The sequence below is a fragment of the Canis lupus genome, chromosome 3 (genome assembly GCF_048164855.1).
Source record: "Canis lupus baileyi chromosome 3, mCanLup2.hap1, whole genome shotgun sequence".
NCBI lineage: Eukaryota > Metazoa > Chordata > Mammalia > Carnivora > Canidae > Canis > Canis lupus.
In genome coordinates this window covers 28,654,077-28,675,556 of record NC_132840.1, presented here as the reverse complement: position 1 = coordinate 28,675,556, position 21,480 = coordinate 28,654,077, and the positions used below count along the sequence as shown (strand labels likewise).

Sequence of the window (21,480 nt, the reverse complement as noted above, 5' to 3'; positions counted from 1 at the left end):
GGGCGGGGGGCGGGCCCCAGGCTTAAGCCGGGCTTGCGCCAGGGTGCCCCCCCAGCCCCAGAGCGCGGCGGAGGCGGAGGCGGAGCGGAGCGGGCGAGGCGGCGCGGGGCAGGGACCGGGCAGGCAGCCGCTCCGCCTCCCGGAGCGCAGGGCCCCGACGGCCGCGCCGCGGGCTCTCCCGCCGCCCGAGGACAGGTGCATGGCGCCTGGGGGAACGCGCTGAGCGGGCGGCGGCGCCGCGGGCGGCACCATGGCCCTGGAGCGGGCGCTGCAGGCGGCGCGGCAGGGTGAGCTGGACGTGCTGAAGTCCCTGCACGCCGCCGGCCTGCTAAAGCCCTCGCTGCGCGACCCGCTGGACGCGCTGCCGGTGCACCACGCTGCCCGCGCCGGCAAGCTGCACTGCCTGCGCTTCCTGGTGGAGGAGGCCGCCCTGCCCGCTGCGGCCCGCGCGCGCAACGGCGCCACGCCGGCCCACGACGCCGCCGCCACCGGCCACCTCGCCTGCCTGCAGTGGTTGCTCTTGCAGGGCGGCTGCGGAGTGCAGGTGGGTCTGCGCCGCTCACGGGGCGCCCTGCGGCTTCCTCCCCGGGGGGTGGGGGTAGCTCTGGCCCAGAGCCCCCGTGACTCAAAGGGGTGGGCAGTGAGATGGGGCACCTCCCGACTGAGCTGGATTTTGAGCTCCTAACAGCGGGTTGGGGGGGGTTGGGCTCCCCAAGTCTAATGCACCCAGGGAAGACGCCCTGGCAAGCCAGGACCACTGCCTAGAAGAGCACCGGGTAATGGGGAGCCAGAGGGAGTTGGGTTTACCTGGGCTGGTATTTAAGCAGGGACTGGAGTGGAGAGTGTGTGTGGCGGGGGTGGGGACAGGACGGAACACTGATCCAGGGAAGTCCTGGAGAATGGGCAGCCACAGAATCAGAAGCCCAGGTCTTCTGGGATCAGGTCTGCAAGAGGGGTGGACAAAGCCCTACAGTCTACCCCAGGCGCAGATGCAGGTGTCCCCAAGGCCAGGACATGGGGCAGGAGTGATGGGCATAGTAAGTGGGGCCTCCCCGGGACCTTAGCTGACCTTGAGACACCTGCCTGCCAGTTGCAAGTTGCTTCTTCAGCACAGCCTGAGTCTTCCTGCCCTGAGACCCCACCTGGTCTTGTTCAATGGCCCCCAGGCTGACATAAACCTGATCCCTCCTGAGCTGGAGGTGGGAGCAGCTCAGGCCCTGATGTGTAGCTCTCCTGCTCACTCCTGCTGGCAATAGAGCGTCCAGTAGGAGTACTAAGCCTAGGGATTCATTCAGGTGCTTCTGACCTCCTGTAGCTGCCAGTCCGTGGGGGCAATGGACAGCAAACCCGGGGAACCATCAGGTCTTGCTGGGCCATGTGGGGGTGTCAGGGAGCTAGTTGCCTGCATGGAGCCTGCTTCTCCCTCTGCCTGTGTCTCTGCCTCTCTCTCTCTCTTTGTGTCTCTCATGAATAAATAAATAAAATTTTTAAAAAACAATAACAAAAAACCCCCCACCCAATGTATTTTTCATTTCAATTATTATACTTTGCAGTCCTAGAATTTCCTTTTGATTTTCTGTAATTTTCATTTCTGTGCTGAGACTCTGTTTACTCATTTAAAACATTTTCATTTGATCTTTAAATAAACTTTTAATATCTGCATTAACAAACAACTAATAGGGCAGCCCGGGTGGCTTAGCAGTTTAGTTGGGTGAGGTGGCTAGGAGTGAGTGACCTCTGTGGGGAGTCCTGGATGATGAGAAGGAGGTGGCCAGGTGCTGATCAGAGAGTTCTAAGCAGAAGGAACGAGACGTGCAAAGCCCTGAGGCATACACATTCTTGTTCTGTTGCAGGATCAGCAAGGAAGAAAGCATGTGTGGAGTGGGGGGAGGGTGGGAGAAGCCACCAGAATCTGGGGTTAGGAATTTGGATGATATCCTAGTTGTGAGGAAAAGCCATTGGAGGAAGGAACCAGAACTGATTTTCCATTTAGCAAGACCACTGTGCTAACTGAAGAGGAGACAGGGGTGACTCTGTGCTGGTTGGTCGTGCCCTAAAGATGACCAGATCCTATCCCCCCACTTCACCCTCAGGATGGCAAGGTCCATCTTTCCTACCCTTCCTGGGAGATGGCTGGACCCCTTATCTCCTGGCTGGCTCTCTTATCAGGACTTCCTGGCACACGGTCCATGCCCACTCTTGGGAGGTGGATGCCTCCCTGATCCCAATGTCCAGCCTTGGCCAGAAGCCTCCCTGGCCCCTGCAGAGGAGGTGGAGGAACAAGTGGCCTTGTGCCCAGCTTATCAAGTCTCCCTCCCTTGAGCCCCAGCAAGCTTGGGTGCTGGGGGCGGAAGTGTGTGTGTGGGGAGGATGACCTCGATCCCCAGTGCTGCTCAGCCCAGAGAGATAAGCAGCTTTACGGGGCGGGCCACAGCACGTGAGGCTCCTGTGGCCTTCACAGCTGTTGGAGCCTTGGGGACAGGCCAGAGCCTGGGTCCTCTCCTTATTGCCCACCCCCTGAGGTCCAGACTTGGCCGCATAGACTGAACCAGTCTTCAGCTCCTTCCAGGGTGTTCCAGCACACAGAAGAGTCTGTGTTGTGCTCAGCTGTCCGTGTGCTGCTTGCTCTGGCTCACCTTCTCCCTACCTCCTTCCTAGCCCCACAGCCACCCCATAGCCTGACTAATGACTTACTAGTGGCCCCAGGCCTCTGTCCCCTCTTTTCCTCTCACCTGTTTTTCCAGAGCCTCTGATTCACCTTCCTCAAGCTGCCTTGGCCATACCTGTCCCCACTGGGTGTCTTCTGGGCAGAGTGACTTCCCTGATCCTAGTAAAATATGCCTACCTCTCACTGCTGCCCGTCATCTTCCCTGTGTCCCTGCCCACCTTTGCATTATCCCACATGCTTGGCACTGGGAGCTCGTGCTGTTCTCCAGCTGGTGCCCACTCACCCAAACTCACCAGCCTTTGAGTCCAGACTTCTGGGTTCTCTCTGATCCCCTTCCTTCCCCAGGTAACGTAAGCAGCACTTGCCAACCCCGTCCTGCAACAGACCCACACACCTGGATGGTCATGGATGATGTATTTAGTACTTCTGGGCCTAGACCATTGACCTACCCCCTCTGGAGTGTCTGGAAGGGGGTCCTACCCAAGGCCCTCCCAGGGGCGCCTCTAGCCCACACCTCCTACCATTGGCTAACTCTCCGGGCCCTGCCACCAGTACCCAAAACCTTCCTCCTCCACAGAACAAGAACACAGCTTGTTCCCTGGGCCAGGAGCAGGGAGTCTGCTCGTGGGCTGGGGCAGGGGCAGTTCTCTGCACTGATGTTGGGTTTTTGGAGGTACACCAAACTGGAGACCTCTTTTCATGTGACACCAGGGGAGGGATCAAACGTTAGGTGCATGGTTCGTTCCCGGGTTTCGGCACCAAAAAAAAAAAAAAAAGGTTAGATGCAGGGGGTGCCCCACACCATCCTGATGCCAGCCTGGTACAGCCACAACAGCCCACTCTTCCAGCCCCAGCCACCCTTGCTCACTCCTTCAGGAGTTCCCAGAGCATCTGGGTGACAGTTGCTCCCGCAGGGAGGCCAAGAGCACCATGTCCTAAAAGCCTACTATCTGCAAGCAATTCACAGTCATGACCTGCAGGCCTCAAGAAGCCCAGCGTGGATGGCACAGGTGTGCCACTTATGGACCAAGTTCAAAGAGGGCCAATTAGTTGCCCAAGGACAGAACCATCCCTGTGGCTGGTGGGTGCAAGAAGTGCTCTGAGCCAGAGATGTGGGCAGGACAAGGCCTCGGGACTAATGGGCTCTTCTCCCACAGGACAAAGACAATTCTGGTGCCACAGTCCTACATCTGGCTGCCCGCTTTGGCCACCCTGAGGTGGTGGACTGGCTACTGCGTCATGGTGGTGGGGATCCCACCGTGGCCACAGACACAGGCGCCCTGCCTATCCACTATGCCGCCGCCAAAGGAGACTTCCCCTCCCTGAGGCTTCTCATGGGGCACCATCCTGAGTAAGGACACCCTTCTTCACTTGTCTTCTGGGTGGTGGGGGCCAGGGCTCTGGGGAATGCCTGAAATCTGCCCCTCCAGCATTCCATGGGAAATACTGCTTCTAGGCCATCCCAAGGGCCAGAGGCCCAGAGGGCCAGGCCAGAGGCACCTCCTACCCAAGTTGAAATTTTTCCCTTCCTGGAACGCTGCTCACAGCCACTCGCCCCAGAGCTTTGCAAGCAGATGCTCCCACAGCCCACGACTGCACCCAGAAGGCTGGGCATGCAGGCCAAGATCACCTGCTCCCCTCCAGGAGGCCTACCAGTCTGCAGTAAGTGGCTCTCTTGAGCTCTTGCCTGTGCTGGTTTGTAGGACTCTTCTAAATGGGGGATAGGAGTGGAGATACGGGAAAATTTCCTCGACCTCTAGTCAAGAAGGAGGAGGAGCAGTGAAAAGAGAGGACTATCTGCCCAGATCCCCACCGCCCCCTAATGAGGCCATCCAGAGAGCATCTTGTCATTTATTGCTCCTTGTCATTTGTGGCCCCTCAGCCCATTCCCATTAGCAGGGGAAGTGGGCCCCCAAACCTCCCAGGATCCTCAGCCTGAGTGGCAGGTCTGAGAAAGCTGAGCAGTGGGCTGGGAGCTCCCCAGGGTGGGGTGGGAGTTTGGGGAAGATCGGGGCTCAGTGCAGAGCAGGGAAGTCCTGTGGGGGGGATCTGAGGGAGTAGGACAAGAGTGGCCCCGGGGACTGGCAGATGGGGGCTCTGACCAGTGACCTTTGTCATCTAAGTGAGTGCCTGGGACACTAAGTGGTGACAGAGGACCGAGCCTTAGGAGGAGAGCAGCCATGAGGTAGGAGGTCAGTACTCACCATTGGCTCCACACCCGAGGTAGGATCCTGGCTACCAGGAAGCAAGAGGCCAGCCTGACCCCGTGGCCTTGTGGCAGAGTGGGTGCACCCTGCAGGGTGGCTCTCGGGCCCAGGCACACTGGGGTGATGGAGGGCAGTCCGAAGACCACCCCCCAGGCCAGCCTGCAGTCATCTTGCTGAGCAGGGAGTTTCCTGGTTTGGTCAGCAGAAGCTTAGCAGGTGTGCCTCATGGGCCAGAGGTTCCTCTCATAGCCAGACCTGCCAGAGGCCACTTGGCAGCACTTTGGCATGAATTCTCTGCTGCTGGACAAGCTAGGGTTTGGGTCATGTCTAAGTCTGGGATTTAGAGTAGGAGGGCCCTGAGGCTCTTGAGTGCAGGCTCCCATTCTGGCACCATCAGCACCTCTGGAGCTTGATCCCAAATTCCTGACTTGGACTCTCCAGGCTGAGGGCAGGGGGTGGCACCTGTGATATGCCTGCTGCTCCACTGTGGTGATTCTCTTGCTCCTGTCCCACCCCCTCACTTAACACAGAGTACATTGAGGTCCTAAGAGGGGAAGAATGAACTGTGGTCACCTTTCTGCGCCCATCAGACTCCCCCATCACACATTATAGGCCCCCCCAAAGCCAGGCTAATGGCGATGCCAACTTAGCCAAATGGTATGAACTGCAAGAGGGCTCCAAGCCCACCCATGGAAGTGCTGGTAGGAACCTGCCTGAGGTTCCCACCCAGGCTGCCCCTGAACCCCGACTTATCAAAAAACCTGGGGCCATGGATGAGCTAGAGCCCTCCAAGGGTTGGGATCCCAGCCTGAGGCAGACTGGCTGTGCCGTGGAACACCCTCTTGAGCTCAGTCAGGGCCTTGGGAACCCTGACCCCTCCCAGGCCATGCCAGATGCTGGCTGTGATTGGGCCCTGGTGCTAACTCTGAGGCCAGATGGCCTGGGCTGATGAACCGTCAGCCCTTCAGAGGCCTCTATGAATCTCACGGAGGTGGTCAGAAGACTTGGGCCCATTCCCGTGGCAGTGTGTGAGCTGGCTGATAAGAAGGTGCTTTTGTGTGGTTGCCAGGCTCGGCCAAGGCAGGAGGGGGTGGCTGGGAATTGGAGTGGGGCCTGGCCTGCTGGTTGTCGGAGGCCAATGCCCACATAGCCTCCTCTCTTGGGGGTAGAGACTCCTGCTCTCCCAGGCTGGGGTCCCAAAGCCTGGGCATGGAGAGGGCAGAGGCTCAGGCTTCCCGAGACCACAGGGCTCAGTCCAGAGGCCCAGGCAGCCTGGTTGTGGAGGCCGTGGCTCCAGGCTTTCACTCTCGTGAGCCTCCTGGGCCCGTTGTGAAGCTCAGTGAATTATTCACAAGAGCTCAGCTCTCCCTGCCGGTGGGTAAGGGAGGAAGGGCTCCCAGACCCAGCAGTGAGAAACTCGATCCCACCTGGGGAGGCTGTGGGCAGCAGTGGGCCGTGGCAATGACAGGCTGCAGAGGAGCAGGAAGGCTGGACCACCTCCAAAGATGGGGTGTTGCTAATAATGACAGGCTGTACCCTGGGTGTTAGAAAAGGCTTAAGATTGCAGGAACACTGTGTACCCACCTACCCCTTGTCCAGTCTATCCCAGTCCATTGGGCAAATCTTTCCAGAGGTAGAGGAACTGCCACAATGACCTCTGGGGCTCTTGCTCCATGGGGATCCTCCCTGCAGGAGGGTCCCTAAGCTGGCAGCCCTGAGGGTGGCAGGAACTGGGTCAGGGCTGTTTCAGGCCTTGGGTCTCAGGGAGATGGAGTGAAGGGGCTGACCCTCCAGGCCAGGAGCACTAGTAGTTGGTGGAAGGGAGCCAGGTATCTGGATGTCCAGTCAGGGCAGATAGAGAAGGAGCAAGGGACAGGTAGTTTCAGCAGGTGCTGGGGCCCAGGAACTACCTCATGCCTGCTTGGCCTCTACCATGTGCTCACCTGGGGTCTGTGCAGCTGGAGGGCATCCCCAGGCTCAGCCCAGACTTGAGCTTTGAGGCTATGGAGGATGGTGGGGGAGGGGGGGCTGTGCTCTGCCTGTCATAGCAAACTGGAAAATCCATCTGCCCAAAGATTTGTACCAACTGCACCTCTCTGTAAGTATTTCCTATGCCTGAGGCCTACCCTGCCCAGGACAGAGATTGGAAGATGCCCTGGCCAGGCGTCAGGATGAACTCGGATGAGCTCCTGCCTGCTGAGTGCTGACGGAGTACCTAGCACCACAAAGTAATCTAAGCTTTACAACCACCCTGGGCAGGAGCTCTATAAGCAGCCCAGTTTACAGACTGATTTATTCAACTAATCTTTATGGAGCATCTACTCTGTGCCAGGCAATATTCTAAGTGCCAGAGATACATCAGTGAGCCAAACAGATGTTCCTGCAGCATGGTGCTGACAGAGAAACTGTGTCTCGGAGAGGCTGATGGAGCAGCCGAGGTCCCACTGAGTCTGTGTGGCCCTGATCAGGCCATACCCCATCTCCTGGCCTGCATCCCACTCCTTGTCCGGACCCTCATCTCTCAGGTCTCTGCGCCCTAGCCCTTGCCTCTTCCTGTCCAGCTCTGCCCACCTTAGAGAAGGCAAGTCAGACCCCTGGACTGGCCATCGGCTCCCTGCTCCTCAAGAAGGAAAGCCATTTGCTCATAATGGCCCAGAGGCCCTCCTCCCCACGCCTCACCTGCACTGCTTCCGCACCCCCACTCCTTTCACCTGCTGAGTCTCCTCCCACAGGCTGGTGCCTCCAACCTCCCTCTGACTCTTCCTACTGCCTGGAACTCTGCCGCCAAGAGCTCTTCAGCTACTCTCTCTTCCCTTGAGGCTTTGCTCCATGGAGCCTCCTTCAGACTGTAACTTGCTGAGAAGCACACACACCCTCCAGTTCTCCCTCACCCTGCTTTCTTTTTCCCTGGCATCCTTATCATCACCTGGTGTTACATTCTGTGCCTCCTGGGGGCATTCTCTTATCATATCTTCCCAACTAATGAGAGGAGACTTCCTCTTCCCCATCCTGTAGGCCAAGTGCCTGACACACAGTAAGTATTTGTTGAGTCTGGAATCCTTGGGGCTCGTCCTGCATGCAGGCTCAATGCAGGTGATCTCAGATGGAACTCCCCCCTGGGCCTCCCTGGGCCCATCTGGCAAACAGGCCAGCTGAGGCCATTGTGTGAGGAGATAGCACAGAGCTCCTGGCCTAGCTGCCCGTCTCACTCATCTCCACAGCTACTCACTCAACAACCAGCAACTGGGCATGCCACTGGTGTTCATGTTCGGGACATGGTGAGCCCTACCAGCTGCTTGGGGCCAACTTTCAGAGAGGCTCCCAGGGCAAACAAGGGGACAGGTCCAGAGCATGTGCCGTGTTCAGAGAAGTTCCTGCTTATTTGTGTGTGTGTTTGTGTGTGTGTGTTGGTTTGCCAGCTGGCAGCCTCAGTGGAACCAAGCTCCAGGATGGCAGGGGTCTGCTCTTTGCACGGCTCTGCTCTGGCTTGTGGCAGCCTTGTGACATGGGTCCCTGGAAAGAATGAAATAGATACACAAGACCACTCCAGTGACAAGAGCTATAAAGCAAAATGGGGTAGTTTGGTAGAAACCAGTGGCATTTTCTTTAAATTGAGGGAGTGGAGGAAGGCCTCCTAGGACAGGCAAGAGCTCATCTGAGACCTGGATAAAAAGAGGGACCAGCCCAGCAAAAATCTGGCCTGGGAGCATTGCAGCCAGAAGAATCAGCAGAAGTAGCCGCTGAGCTGGGATCAAGCTTGGCTTGGCTTCCCAGATGACCAGAAAGAAGGACTAGAAGGCTTGGAGAGTTTCAGGAAAGGGTAAGCTTCTAGAAATATTCCAGGCTTGTAGATGGATTGGGTGTAAAGCTGACTATTCTAGAACCTTCCTCAAATAAGGACTGCATTTCTTCCCTCAGCCAAGCCTGATTTGGAATCTTTTTAAATAAGCCAGGACATGTGATTAGAGGTCAAGACAGGTAGAGCCAGCCAAAGATCCATGACTTTTATCCAGAGCAGACTTACTCCACGACGAGGTCTAATCCTCATGGAATCACCTCCTTTCTTACCTTCCTTGTAGCAGAAATTATTGCCAAAGGAGAGGGCCACTGGAAATGCAGTTCTTTGACCTGAGTCTAGTTTTGTGGGAAGGGAACTCCTTGCTCTTTGTAGCAACAACTACAGTAAGCTGGCACCAGTCTTGGACGGAGATTTCCAGCAAGCATTCCATGTTTGCTTTGTGTCGTCACGTGGTGACTTGCTTACTATTTGAAGTTCATTCATGTCACCTTTTTCCCAGAGAGAAAGAACATATGATTTATGCTAGAGTGTTGCAGACCTATAAGAGGTTAAGGGTTAAGGGTCATAAAAGACTCTTAGAGCTTAGGCTACCCCCAGGGAAGGTAGTTTGATGTCCTTTACTAAAATGGAGTTGGCAAGTTGGGGAGAGATCTGCTCTTGGCACATAAAGTTCCAGAGGCCTGGGCATCACACATATGGGCAGGGGGTGGAGGTGAGGACCAGATATAGACTCCAGGTCCAAGCAGGAGAGAGGAAGGGCACCAGGTGTAGGTGGCCTTTGACTCTGGGACGTAGATGACCCCACCAGCAGGGAGAGTGTGTTCAGAAAGGAGGCTCTGGGGCATCTCCACCTTTGGAGGTCAGGTGGAGGCCAGGACCTCGCAAAGAAGGGTTAGGAGGCTCGGGTGGTGAGTCAGTGGCTGGTCCAGGAAGTCAAGAGGAGCAGGTGTTCAGGCAAGTGGGAAAGGCCAAGTCAGATGAGAATTTGAAACCTCTAGGGTTGGTCATAGGGAGTGACAGTTGAGACCCAGTGGGTTGGCAAGGGGGTTGGCTGGTCAGTATGGGCTGCAGCACCAGGTAGCAGGGTAGCCTGCCCTCCAAGGAAATGTTCAACCTTCCAAAGCTTCCTCTTCTGTTATAAGAGGCAAGAAGATGCTGGACAATTATGATGCCCATTTGCCATATATGGAAACTGAGGCTCAGGAGGTTAAGGACTCACTAGGGCCCTGCCTAGTGAGCTATAGAGTCAGGGTGGTGGGGTAGTGGCCAGGGCCAAGGTCAGGGGCCAGGACTGGAATGGTCACCCTTCGTGTCACTTTGGCTAGAACTTGATGGGCAGGCACCAGTGGGATTCTGAGGCCAGAAATACCCTGAGACCCTGCCCCTCTCCTCTGGGTGACTCTCCAGAGCAGAAACAATGCCTGGCCTGACCTGTGCTTGGCTGGGCCCGGACACCCCAGACCAGCAGTGCTCCTACAGAGGCTCAGTGGGTAGGGATCCCCAAATATAACAATGATCCCAGGTTTGTGCCAGGTGACAGGCCCATGCTGAGGGCTCTCCAAGCACATCTCGTGGACAATTACCACCCCCACTCCATGGGTGGCTTTGAGAACCGAGACAATAGGGAAGACAGTGACACAGCTTGGCAGGGCTCATACCTCGGGTCCTTCTCTGCCTCTCTCTCATCAAGCGATCTTAGACTTCTGTGCGCAGTCTCCTTGTCTGAAAAGGGGAATAATGCCAGCACCTACCCCATCTGGTCCCTGCAAGGACCAGGTGAGAGAGCACGTGTATAAGCTTAGCACAGTGCCTGAAACATATCAGTCCTTCGATGAACCGTACCTGCTACCACTGTTATCAGTTATTATTACTACTATCATAACTTTATCTCTCTCTCCACCTGAATCAATTGATTTTTGTTCCATGTGCTCATCCATAGTTTTATAATTTTCCCCAGTGAGCACCTGGGGGCCCCTGACCCTCTTGCCTCCAGGCCAAAGTGGAAGAGGGTACCAAGGCCAGGACCCCCTTTCTCTCCCTTGCCCCTCAGCCTGTCTGCCCCGTTATGCCAGGGCCTCCCAAGTTGGAGGCTATAAATTCAGGGCTGCAGGGACTGAACGGTGATAAGCTGGAGCATTTATGGAAGCTTCCTCTGTCCCAGGGTCTCCAGATAAGGGTGGCAGCCGCTGGCCTGGCAGTGGCCATGACTGCCCCCTCCTGCTCAGGTCCTGCTCTGTGCCAGCTTCTCAGACCTTCTCAGACCTTCCCAGGCTGGCTGGACACCCCTGAACCATGGATACCTTCCAAGCAGGGGGTGCTCGAGGGCAGGGATCCTGGCAGAACTGGTGCCCCAAGTTCTGCATGTTGCCTTAGGCCTCCCCAGAGAGACCTCAGTGGGTCCTGGGTGGTGGCACCCTCAGCCTCTGATCCCCAGGACCCCAGCACTCACTGTGCCTTGGTTACGAGGTGAATAATTCAGGCCACTGAGTGTTGGTCATGAAATATTAAACAGGCTGTTACTGTCACATCAGTATGTGAATGTGAATGTGAATGCGTGGGGAGGGGGGGCGATGGTGGCAGTGGGGTATGGAGGCTGGTGGCTGCAAGCCAGAGGGTTCCTGGGAAGAGGCGTGTGGGCGATCCTCTATCACTGGGTGCCATGTTGGCTCTTAAGCACCATTGCCCCCACACAGGTGGGGAGACAGAGGGCGGCCAGGCATCGTCCCTGCTCCACCCCAAATGCGTGACGTGCCATGGTTGGCATCAGGCCCAGGACAATAGTGTCTGGGGTGGGGACACCAATGTCAGGAGTAAGGAGAGAGCAGGGAGGTGGCTGGTGAGGGCTGCAGATGGCCTGAGGGCCCAGGGTCAGGGAAGTGCACAGGAACCTGGGTTTTAGGGACAGGGAGAAGTCAGCTGGGAGGGTCCAAGGGGAAGAGACCAGATCAGGAGACAGGAGGATGGTCAGACATTTAGTCAGGTGACGAAGTGTTCTTACTGGGGCACAGAGGGCTGATCCAGCACAGTGGGACTCAGCCTCACCCCAGAGCTTCTGAGCCACACTGTGGACCGCGGTGGGCAGCTCTTGTGTCTGGGCCTAGATTATGGCTCCACCTAGTGTCCAACTATGATAACTGCGCCCTGGAGTGTCCACACCCATTACCAAGTCAGAAAAACCAAGGCTCAGTCAGTGACCCTGCCAACATCCCTGCTTCCCAGCAGCACTCCACCTCATGGGGTTGATTCCCAGCTCCCCAGGTAGGACTCCTCTTATGGGGAACAGAGATGAGGGGCCAAGGCAGCTGCGAGCTGGACCTCAGGAAAGCCTCAGGAGTGAAGACAGGAACTGACCCTCCCTCCATTCCCTGTCTTCACTCCCTGTGTGCCTACTACATGCACCAGGCTCTGCATCACAACCATACACTCAAGTGCCATTTACCAGTTGTGTGACCCTTAGTAAGTCACAGCCTCACTTGCCCCTCTGCAAAATGGGAATGACAACAGGACCTGAGTTAGTGCATCCAATGAGAAACTGCCCATGCATATCCCAGCACACCAGAAGCGCTGGTGAATGGTGGCCGCCTGTAGAGTTGTCAGAGTACCGACAGGATATCCAAATGAATTTTAACTTAGATAAACCGCAAATAATATTTTAGTATAAATATGTCCCATGCTTTGTTTGGGATATACTTTATTAGAAAATGACTTCCCGTTTCTCTGAAATTCAGAATTAACTGGGTATCTTGTGTTTTATCTGGCAACCCTACTACTCCACCTTCTGGGAATTTAGTCTCCTGGGGGGAGGCAGAAGCCAGAATTAGTTATGTTCCATGGAGTACGACAAACAGTCCATGGAGTGAGCCTAGGGCCATATGGGGCACAGAGGCAGGAAAGGCCTGCTCTGCCCAGGGAAATCAGGGCAGGCCTCATGGAAGAGGGATCTGGACTGAGTCTTAGGGAGGAGGAAGGAAGGGCATTCCAGATAGAGGAGGGACCTAATCAAAGCTATACAGGTAAGACAGAAGGTTTGAGGACTCACAGTGACGGTGGGTCAGGGCCTGAAAGATAAGAGGCCAGATCACCACATCCTCGTAGACCTTGGTGAAAATGTGGGCCATTTACTGAGGATAGGGACTGTCTGTCGGGTGTGCACTGTAGAAGGGAGGCTGCCGGAGGGGGTGGCCAAGCCAAATCACCCCCCCCCCGGACCCACAGGGAGGTTATCATTGGACTAAGTCCAGAGAGAATCAGGGACAGCGGGACCCGGCGACTAGACCTCCTCCAACCCACTCTCCCAGCCCTCCGGAACTCCCCAAAGGAGCTCGAAGGGGCATAAGAAGGCTTTGGAGGGAGGTGGGTGCTGAGAGCCCACGGTGGGTGCTGTGTCTCCGCAGGGGAGTGAATGCCCAAACCAAGAACGGTGCCACGCCCCTGTACCTGGCGTGCCAAGAGGGCCACCTGGAGGTGACGCAGTACCTGGTGCAGGAGTGCGGCGCGGACCCGCACGCGAGCGCCCACGACGGCATGACCCCGCTGCACGCCGCGGCGCAGATGGGCCACAGCCCGGTCATCGTGTGGCTGGTGAGCTCGGGGCCCGGGGAGGGGCGGGGCGTGCTCGCGAAGCGGCCGGCTGGACGGGGCGGGGCCTGGAGGAGCCTGGCGCCCAGCCCCCCCCTTTCCCGCACCCCCTCCCGCCCAGGTGAGCTGCACCGACGTGAGCCTGTCGGAGCAGGACAAGGATGGCGCCACCGCCATGCACTTCGCGGCGAGCCGCGGCCACGCCAAAGTGCTCAGCTGGCTCCTGCTGCACGGCGGCGAGATCTCGGCCGACCTGTGGGGCGGGACCCCGCTGCATGACGCCGCTGAAAACGGGGAGCTGGAGGTAGGGGCGGGGCTGGGGGGAGGGGCGGGGCTGGAGCGGGCGGGCCGGGCGGGGCCGGGCGCCCTCTGCTGGCGCCGAACTGTCGGCACAGCCCTGCGGCGGGGCGGGGGTCCGGGCGAGCGGCGGGGTCCTCAGTACGTGGCCCCCCGCAGTGCTGCCAGATCCTGGTAGTGAACGGCGCGGAGCTGGACGTCCGCGACCGCGACGGATACACTGCCGCCGACCTCTCGGACTACAACGGCCACAGCCACTGCACCCGCTACCTGCGCACCGTGGAGAACCTGGTACGACCCCCCGGCGCTGCTCCCCGGTTATGTCGTCCCCCACCCCATTCCCACCTCTCCCCAGCGGTAGGTGTTCTTACCCCTTTACCACGGAAGAAGCTGAGTTTCGAGACCTGGAGCCCCTTGTCCGAGGTCACACAACGAGAAAATACCGCAGACCATCACGCTCTCTCAGCCCAGAACCACTGACCACTGAGGGTGAGAGGGTGAAGGAGAAAGGGCCAAGGGCAAGAGGACCAGCGTCGTCCTGGTAAGGAAGAAGGCCTGGAGAAATCACAGGACACTTACATACCGATGGGAATAGTCAAGTTCATTCGCCGGCCCACAGCCCACACTAGTAGCTCATGTAACTAACTCTCCACCGCCTCAGAGGAGGTGGTGTTAGTGTCCTAACTCACCCAAGGTCACACAGCTGTTAAATGGTGGAGCTGAGTGGCATGGCCTAGAGCCACTGCTTGATCACTACACTGTGTGTTTGCTCACTTCATGGTTACTTCATAACTGGAAACTTGTATCATCTTTTTTAAATGATTTTATTATGGTTGCACAGCTGTGAAGTCACCTCCTGAGACTTGAGCTCAGGTGCGGTTGGCTCCAAGTCCAGGGCGCTGACTCATCTGATATAATGCTTGCTTTGGGGCACGGGGGAGGATGGAGGGTGGGTCTCCCAGGTGTCTTCAGGAGGACCAGTGCCAGGGGGCAGCCTGGCCAGAAGAGGGGCTAGGAAATGATACCTGGAGGGGAGAAGGTGGGATGTCCTCATCCTGCCATTGCACTGTCTGCAAGCACAGGGCGGGGCACCCTGGTTCTGGGTGCTCCAGAGCACAGCAAGGCCCAGGGGTTCTGAAACTGCAGCTGGACCTGAGGAAGAATTCCCCCCACCCCCGAGAGGCCACCCAGAGAGAGCAAGGGTCCAACAGATAGTGAGCACCCTGTTGGCAGGGTGTACAAATGGGTGGATGCTGTGAAGGCATTTCTGCACAAGAGGTGGTTCTTTCCCACTGAGAGTTTCAAGGATGGGGTGGGGGTGGCACAAAGCCCCAGCCCCTCCAGCCCCTCTTAACAGCAACTACAATTGCAACAGACACCACTCCGTGAATTCTGACTCCAGCAGGTACTCTGCCCGGTGCTTTATAGTAGAACCTCAGTCGCCATCAGAAATTAATACTAACAGTTGACATATATGGCGTTTACCGACCACCCTACTCCCTGGGATTTCACTAACTTTTAAAATCTTTCTTATATCCTCATGAGGCAAGAAATACTGTTATCCTCATTTACAGGTAAAGAAACTAAGGGGCACCTGGGTGGCTCAGTCTGTTAAGCATCTGACTCTTGATTTCAGCTCAGGTCATGATCTTCGGGTCGTGAGATGGAGCTCCACTCTGCACTGGGCATGGAGCCTGCTTAAGATTCTCCCTCTCCCTCTGGCCTTTTATACCCTGCCCCCCCCCCCCACTCCCCACTGCAGGCTCTCTCTCTTTAAGTACAGAAAGGATAAGTGATTTGCCCAAGGTCGCTTAGCTAGTAAGTGGGAGAGGTGACATTTGAAGCCAGCATTCCAGGCTGGAGAGGCTGTGCCCCTAACCTCTGTTATCCATGGGGTTGGGGCTGGGCACCCCCAGTGCCCATGCTGTCAGCCACAAAAAGAGCATTTTCCCACCTCCACCCAGGCCAGCCCCTATGCTTTCCCTTGGCTCACGGAATGGTCAGCTGGCCCTGGCCCCCCTGAACTAGGTGGGGTAGGGGGGGCCTTGGTCCCCTCACCCAGACAGGCCCAGCTGCAGCAGTGACAGACCTAAACCATGCAGGTTGCTGCCCCAGAAAAGGCAAACACTCCCACAGAGCCCCTAATTACAGGGCCAATGAGCATGACTGCTGAGCTGTTACCTGGTGCTAGGCTTGCCTCCCACTCCCGAGGGGCCTGTGACACTTCTCAGGCAAGGAGAGGGCCGCGGGCAGGGAGAAGCAGGCTTGGGCAGGAGGCAGCCACCAGAGCCAGCGAGCAGGCTTGCCAGCAGCAAGGCCAGCATGGGCAACGTAAGCAGGACCCCTACCCCAGCCCACCCCCATGCCAGGAGGGTCAGGCCTGTGGGCAGGGGCACAGACAGTGGTGGGGGGACAGCAGGCTTACGGCCTGACCTAGGACTGCCCACCAGACTCAGCTGGGCCACCCTAAGCCCCTCCCTTTCTCCAAGGGCCCCATCAGGAGAGTGGGGCTGGGCTGGGGTTGGAATCTGCCCCAGTAGGGCATGGAGGCACAAGGGCTACTGGCCAGGTAGTGGAGAATTAGTCTTTCATGTAAGCTATGGGGTCCCTGCATCCTCCCCTACCCCCAGTGGCTGTGGCACCTGAGCCCCTCACCACAGATACAGTGGAGCTCAGTCTCTCTGATGAGGAAGGAGAAGGCTGGTGCCATGGCAGTCTTCCCCTTGGGGTCCAGATGGCCCCCCCCTTCTGACAGTCTCTCCACCCCACCTGAGCAAGGTGTGGCCAGGGTAGGAGTTTCCCAGGAACCTGTGGTCCTGCTGCCAGGGGGCTGGGCTTGAATCTTGGCCTGGGAAGAACCTGAGAGACATTCTCAGAATGGGGAGAAAGCCCAGAAAAAGAAGCGGCTCAGCCTAGGTCACACAGCAAAGACATGCCTGAGCAGGACCCTGGCCTGGAGAGCACCGGTCTTCAGGTCAGGCTGTCCTCGTCGCCTCCCCTCCTGCTCAGAGTGTGGAGCACCGTGTTCTGTCCCGGGATCCATCTGCGGAGCTGGAGACCAAGCAGCCTGACTCTGGCATGTCTTCACCCAATACCACCATGTCGGTCCAGCCACTGAACTTTGACCTCAGCTCACCCACCAGCACCCTCTCCAACTATGACTCCTGCTCCTCCAGCCACTCCAGCATCAAGGGTCAGCGCCCCCCACGCGGTGAGTGGGCCAGGTTGGGAAGAGGGAGGGGGGAGCATAGACTGGGACTGGCCATGGGTCCCTGAGGGCCAGCATCAGGCACACTCTTCCCACGGCTGGCGCTGGAGGCTGCCCAGGTCACCAGGAGGGGCTGCTGGTTCTGGTGAGAGGCAGATGACACTTGTGCTGTGTGTGCTCATCACAACACAAGCCTATGTGCATATAGAGACAAAATCCACATGCACCCTGAAAATGAGTAATCATCCTCACACACACAGTGTAACCCAGACTTTTACACACACCTATTCACACTCAAAAGTGCACACTTGTACATGTGTAGGCACAGTGTACAGATAGGAATTCACAATCACACATACAGCATGGTTGCAGATGCACGCACACACATGCACTACAGCAAAGCCTTCCATTTTCATACTCCAGATGTTTGTGCACATGTAAACACACGCAGAAATGCACCCCGTGTCCACAGACCAATGCAAACACATTTGTAAATACAAAGAACCCATGCATGTGCTCACAAACATGTGAATGTACAAACACTTGGCAGAAGCCAGGCATGTGTGTATACACACGCTGACCACACCCTGAGCTTGAGTGTCCATCTACCTGTGATACCTGCTTCAAGCCGCCAGGCAGGGGCCTGCAGAGATGGTGGGGTGCCCTGCGGTTTTGGGGGGTGGCCGTCCATGCTCCTGCCACACCACCCTGCTAGGTGTGACCAGAGGAGCTCTCTCCATACCCTGGAGTGGAAAGCCCCCTGGGGGGGTCCCCCTCCAAACTTGAGTGCATGTCCTTTCCCCAATGCACCCAGAGCTAGGGGAGGGCAGGGCAGGGGAGGGTGGGGTGAAGTGGGGTGAGGTGGGCCCTGCACTGCTGAAGCCCACGGTGGAGCCATACCTGGCCGCATCCCAAACCCACCTTACCCTTTGGCTGGTTGCTTCCGGGTAGAAAGGGGTCTCAGTCCCGGGGGACAGCCTCTCTGCAAACTCCCAAATCCCTCCCTCCCCAGGGCTTTCCAGCTCAAGAGCTGCAGATATACAAAGCTACATGGACATGCTGAGCCCGGAACTGGGCCGTCCCCGGGGCAAGACGGAGAGAACCACACCACTGCCACCACCACCCAGTTTCCCTCCACCGCCCCCACCCCTGAGCACCCAACTGCCCCCTCCCCCACCAGGCTACCCAGCTCCCCAGCCCCCCATGGGGCCACATGCAGCTGATATCTACATACAGACCAAGAACAAACTCCGCCACGTGGAGACGGAGGCCCTCAAGAAGGAGGTAGCGAACATTAACCCCCTGCCCGCCTCCCAGCACCAAGACTGGGTTGATAGGCAGCCCTTGAGGCCAAGAATCTGCCTGGTTCATGGGCACAGGGTGGGGGTCTCTGGGCCAGTGTGGCTTATTCAAGAGTCAAAGCTCCTGGCCAGCCCCATGGGGACCCAGGGCTCGACACAGGGGACAGGGAGATGAGGAAGACAAAGCCACTACCCTCTCGGGAGCTAGGGTGAGTGAAGGAACATATTACCAGGCAGTTTTGCCTCTCAGGGAGCTGAGTCCTCCCTCACCTCTTGCACAGAGTGGCAGGGTGGTCTTGGAATTGGCAAAGCATATGTGCAAACTGCCTCTCCACAGACCTGCACATGCCCATAGCCCCAGGCTCAGGTGGAGAATGGCCCCCAAGGGGGTGTCTTCCAGGTAGGAGATGCAGGTGGCACAGCTGTGAAGGGCCAGGAGGAGGGTAGAGGCAGGGAGAGAGAGCACTAACAGGACTCAGCACTCAGGGTGGGGCTGAGGGAGGGGTGAGGCTGAAGCTGGCTCCCGAATTTGGGGCTTTGAGTGGCCAGGTTGGTGGAAGGGGTGGTCCTGAGATAGGAGCCATGGGGGAGAAGCCAGCTTATGGGAAGGTGTCTGTGTCCAGTGTGGGCACAGAGGATGCAATGCCAGGATGTCAGGGCCTCTGGGCTCCTGGCTGAAGCTCTGGAGCCAGAGAGCTGTTCTGAGTAGCCGAGAGTCCTAGGCAGGGAGCCTAGGTCTTGGCCAGCAGGGCAGAATAAGGCTGGGCTGGGCTGGGAGGGACAACCCGAGACCACAGGTGGCTGAGTATGGGGTAGAGGCCACCGAGGGTCCTGTGGGAGCCCTAACCTTTGGTTATCTCTCCAGCCCAAAGCAAGCCACTCCAGAGTGGAGCTGAGTAACCAGTTTGCCCACAGGTGACCCAGGTCTCCAGGTCACCAGGTTGGGGAGGGGAATGACAACCACCACAGGGGCTCCACCTTGTCCTTGTGCCATCTTGGAGCAAGCTGTCAGTCGGGTTCCCCTTTCATCTCTCTGAGGTGGAGAGGACCAGAGGGGGCCACAGGTCACCAACTTTCCCTCAGGGCGGCTGTGTGAGCCCTGCCCAAAGCCACAGGACAGGTGGCCCAGACAGTTGCCTCCACTCCCCTGAGCACCAGGATGTCGAGGTCCCGTGCCCCTACCCCGTGCGTGCGTGCAGGGCCGCAGGCATTGGGCAGCTTCACAAAGGGCCCTTTGTGTGTGCCCACTGTGCCCGCGGCCCCTGCCTCTGCCCCCCTCCTCGTCCCCCCCCCCCCCCCGCAGTTGCCTGACCGCCTCGGGAGCAGGGTCGTGGCATCCGCGCCTCGGGGCTGCAGGGGGCGCCGAGGGGGCGGACTGTCCCAGAAAACAAATCCTGTGGTGTCGGGTTTCCTGCAACGAGAGCCCATTCGGGTGGGGCCTGGAGGTTCGGGGCCACTGCAGGGACGCAGGGGCGGGGGGTGGAACAGGGGGCAGCCCCCCGCACGGTGGCTCGGCCTTTGGCCCTGCAAGCCCCATGTCCTGTTCCCTGGGCTGGGCTTAGCGGGGGCGGGGGGGGGGGGCAGCTGCGACGGGGCGGGCCACCGCGCTGTCATCCGAGCCCGCCTGGCCGCCCCTGAAACCTGAGGCTTAGGCGCGGGTGTCGGTGTCACTTACGCGGATGTCGATGGTTTCCAGATGCGGGAGGGGAAGGGAGGGGAAGGGCGGGGGCATGACCCGGAACCCGGGGGTACCAAATACGGGGGGCTCCACTGCTTGTGGTCGGGCCCGCTTTCTGTCCACCCGGTGTGGAGGGGCCAGTTTGAGGGAGGCAGAGGGGGCTGAAGGCCAGGATGCCCAGCGCCTAGCGGAGGGAGAGGGGCACTGGGGGCGTATCCACATCTGGTTCGCTGGACAGGTAAGGCGCAGCGGCAGGCTGTGGCATGATGCACTTGGAGCCCCCGTGGCGTCCCCTATGGGTGCGAGTGGGTCAACCCGGGATTGGCGGGCCTCGGGTGATGTCAGGCCGGCAGAGCTCATAGGCGCTCTTAGGCGCGGGCGGGCAAGGGCTGGGCTGTAACCTGAGAGGAAGGATCGAGTAGCGCAGGTGTTGGGTCCAGGCCGCCCCCGCCACCAGGTGCACAGCGGGGGCCACCGGCACTGGCGCAGGTAGGAGCAGCCCCGGGGACGGGTGGCGAGAGCCCTGGGCCAGCGGAAGCCTAACGGGACGAGGGCTCTGCGTGGGGCCCCCTGGGAGCCGGGGTCCCCGAAGGAGAGGGTTCGGCAGAGCCTGCGGGAGGAGCGGGACGGTCCGGTGGCCGGGAGCTGGGTGAGGCTGAGGCCTTAGCGCTGCCCAAACTGCGAGCTGCCCCTTCACCAGCTCCCCCTGGCGACTGGGCTGGACCAACCCGCCCCTGGTCCCGCCCCTTCTAGCCTCAGTGGGGGCCCCTGTGGCTCTTGGCCCGCGCCCAGAACCCCTCCCTGAAAGGCCGACCGAGCCCGCCCTTCCCCGGGACCCTCGCCCCATCCCCGCTCTGAGAACAAGAGGGTCCGGGAGCCCGGTTGGCTGCGCCCTTCGACGGCCGCTGGCCGCGAGCCCCAGGAATTGCGAGCCGGGGGGGCGGGGCGTGGGAGGCATCGGTAACCAGTGGCTGAAGCCCCCGCACCGCTGTCTTCCCGCAGCTGAGCTCCCGCGACGGCCACAACGGGCTGAGGAGGCAGGACTCGGGCCGCAAGCCCCGCGCCTTCAGCAAGCAGCCCAGCACGGGGGACTACTACCGGCAGCTGGGCCGCTGTCCCGGGGAGCCGCTGCCCGCGGGCCCCGGCATGGCGCACAGCGAGGAGGTGCGTGCCTGCCCGCCCGCGCCCGCCGGCCGCCGGGGACCCAGCCCGGCCTCCGGCTTCTCACTCGCCAGCTCCTCCGCTCCCCCGCAGGCGGCGCTGCTCCCCGGGAACCCCGTGCATAACGGCTGCGCCGCGGACCCCAAGGCGTCCAGGGAGCTGCCCCCGCCGCCCCCGCCGCCCCCGCCGCCCCTGCCGGAGGCCCTCTGCTCGCCGCCGCCTGCTCCGCCCCTGCCCTTCGAGGGCGCCGGCCCTGGCTGCGGGCAGCGTCGCTCCTCCTCGTCCACTGGCAGTGAGTAGGGGCGGAGGGTGGGGGGCGGCGCTAGCCCTGGAGGGGTGGGAAACCTCGCCATCGCTCCCCTCCCAGCTGCGACTGCCCTAGTGCCTTCTCTTTTCCTACTTGCGCTTCCTGCTGCAGCCCCCAGCCCAGTGAGGGCTCGACCCGAAGGGAAGGTTCTGAGTCGCTTGAGTGTGACCTCTCAGTCCGGTCCCCTTCCGTCCCTAGGCCCATGTCCCATCCAGCAGAGAAGGCCTCCCAGCTCTGCTGGCTGGTGTTTCTAATGAGCTGGTGCTAATGGGGAGC

The 21,480-nt window shown here is 59.0% G+C and overlaps 1 protein-coding gene across 5 annotated transcripts in view; it reads left to right on the top strand.

Annotated features, from left to right (window-relative positions):
* The first annotated feature begins 81 nt into the window (after positions 1-81).
* ESPN (espin) overlaps positions 82-21,480 on the top strand; it is a 30,767-nt gene continuing 9,368 nt past the window's right edge. Inside the window, exons 1-9 of one of the 5 annotated variants that reach the window (XM_072819869.1) lie at positions 82-544; positions 3,826-4,019; positions 13,069-13,255; positions 13,374-13,556; positions 13,709-13,840; positions 16,559-16,760; positions 17,770-18,041; positions 20,739-20,900; positions 20,991-21,189. In XM_072819869.1, the coding sequence (XP_072675970.1) occupies positions 251-544; positions 3,826-4,019; positions 13,069-13,255; positions 13,374-13,556; positions 13,709-13,840; positions 16,559-16,760; positions 17,770-18,041; positions 20,739-20,900; positions 20,991-21,189 (1,825 nt within the window). In that variant the 5' untranslated portion in view covers positions 82-250. Of the gene's footprint in view, positions 545-3,825; positions 4,020-13,068; positions 13,256-13,373; positions 13,557-13,708; positions 13,841-16,558; positions 16,761-17,769; positions 18,042-20,738; positions 21,190-21,480 lie in introns of all 5 variants that reach the window. The other 4 variants (XM_072819870.1, XM_072819873.1, XM_072819874.1 and 1 more) reach the window with 4 other exon arrangements.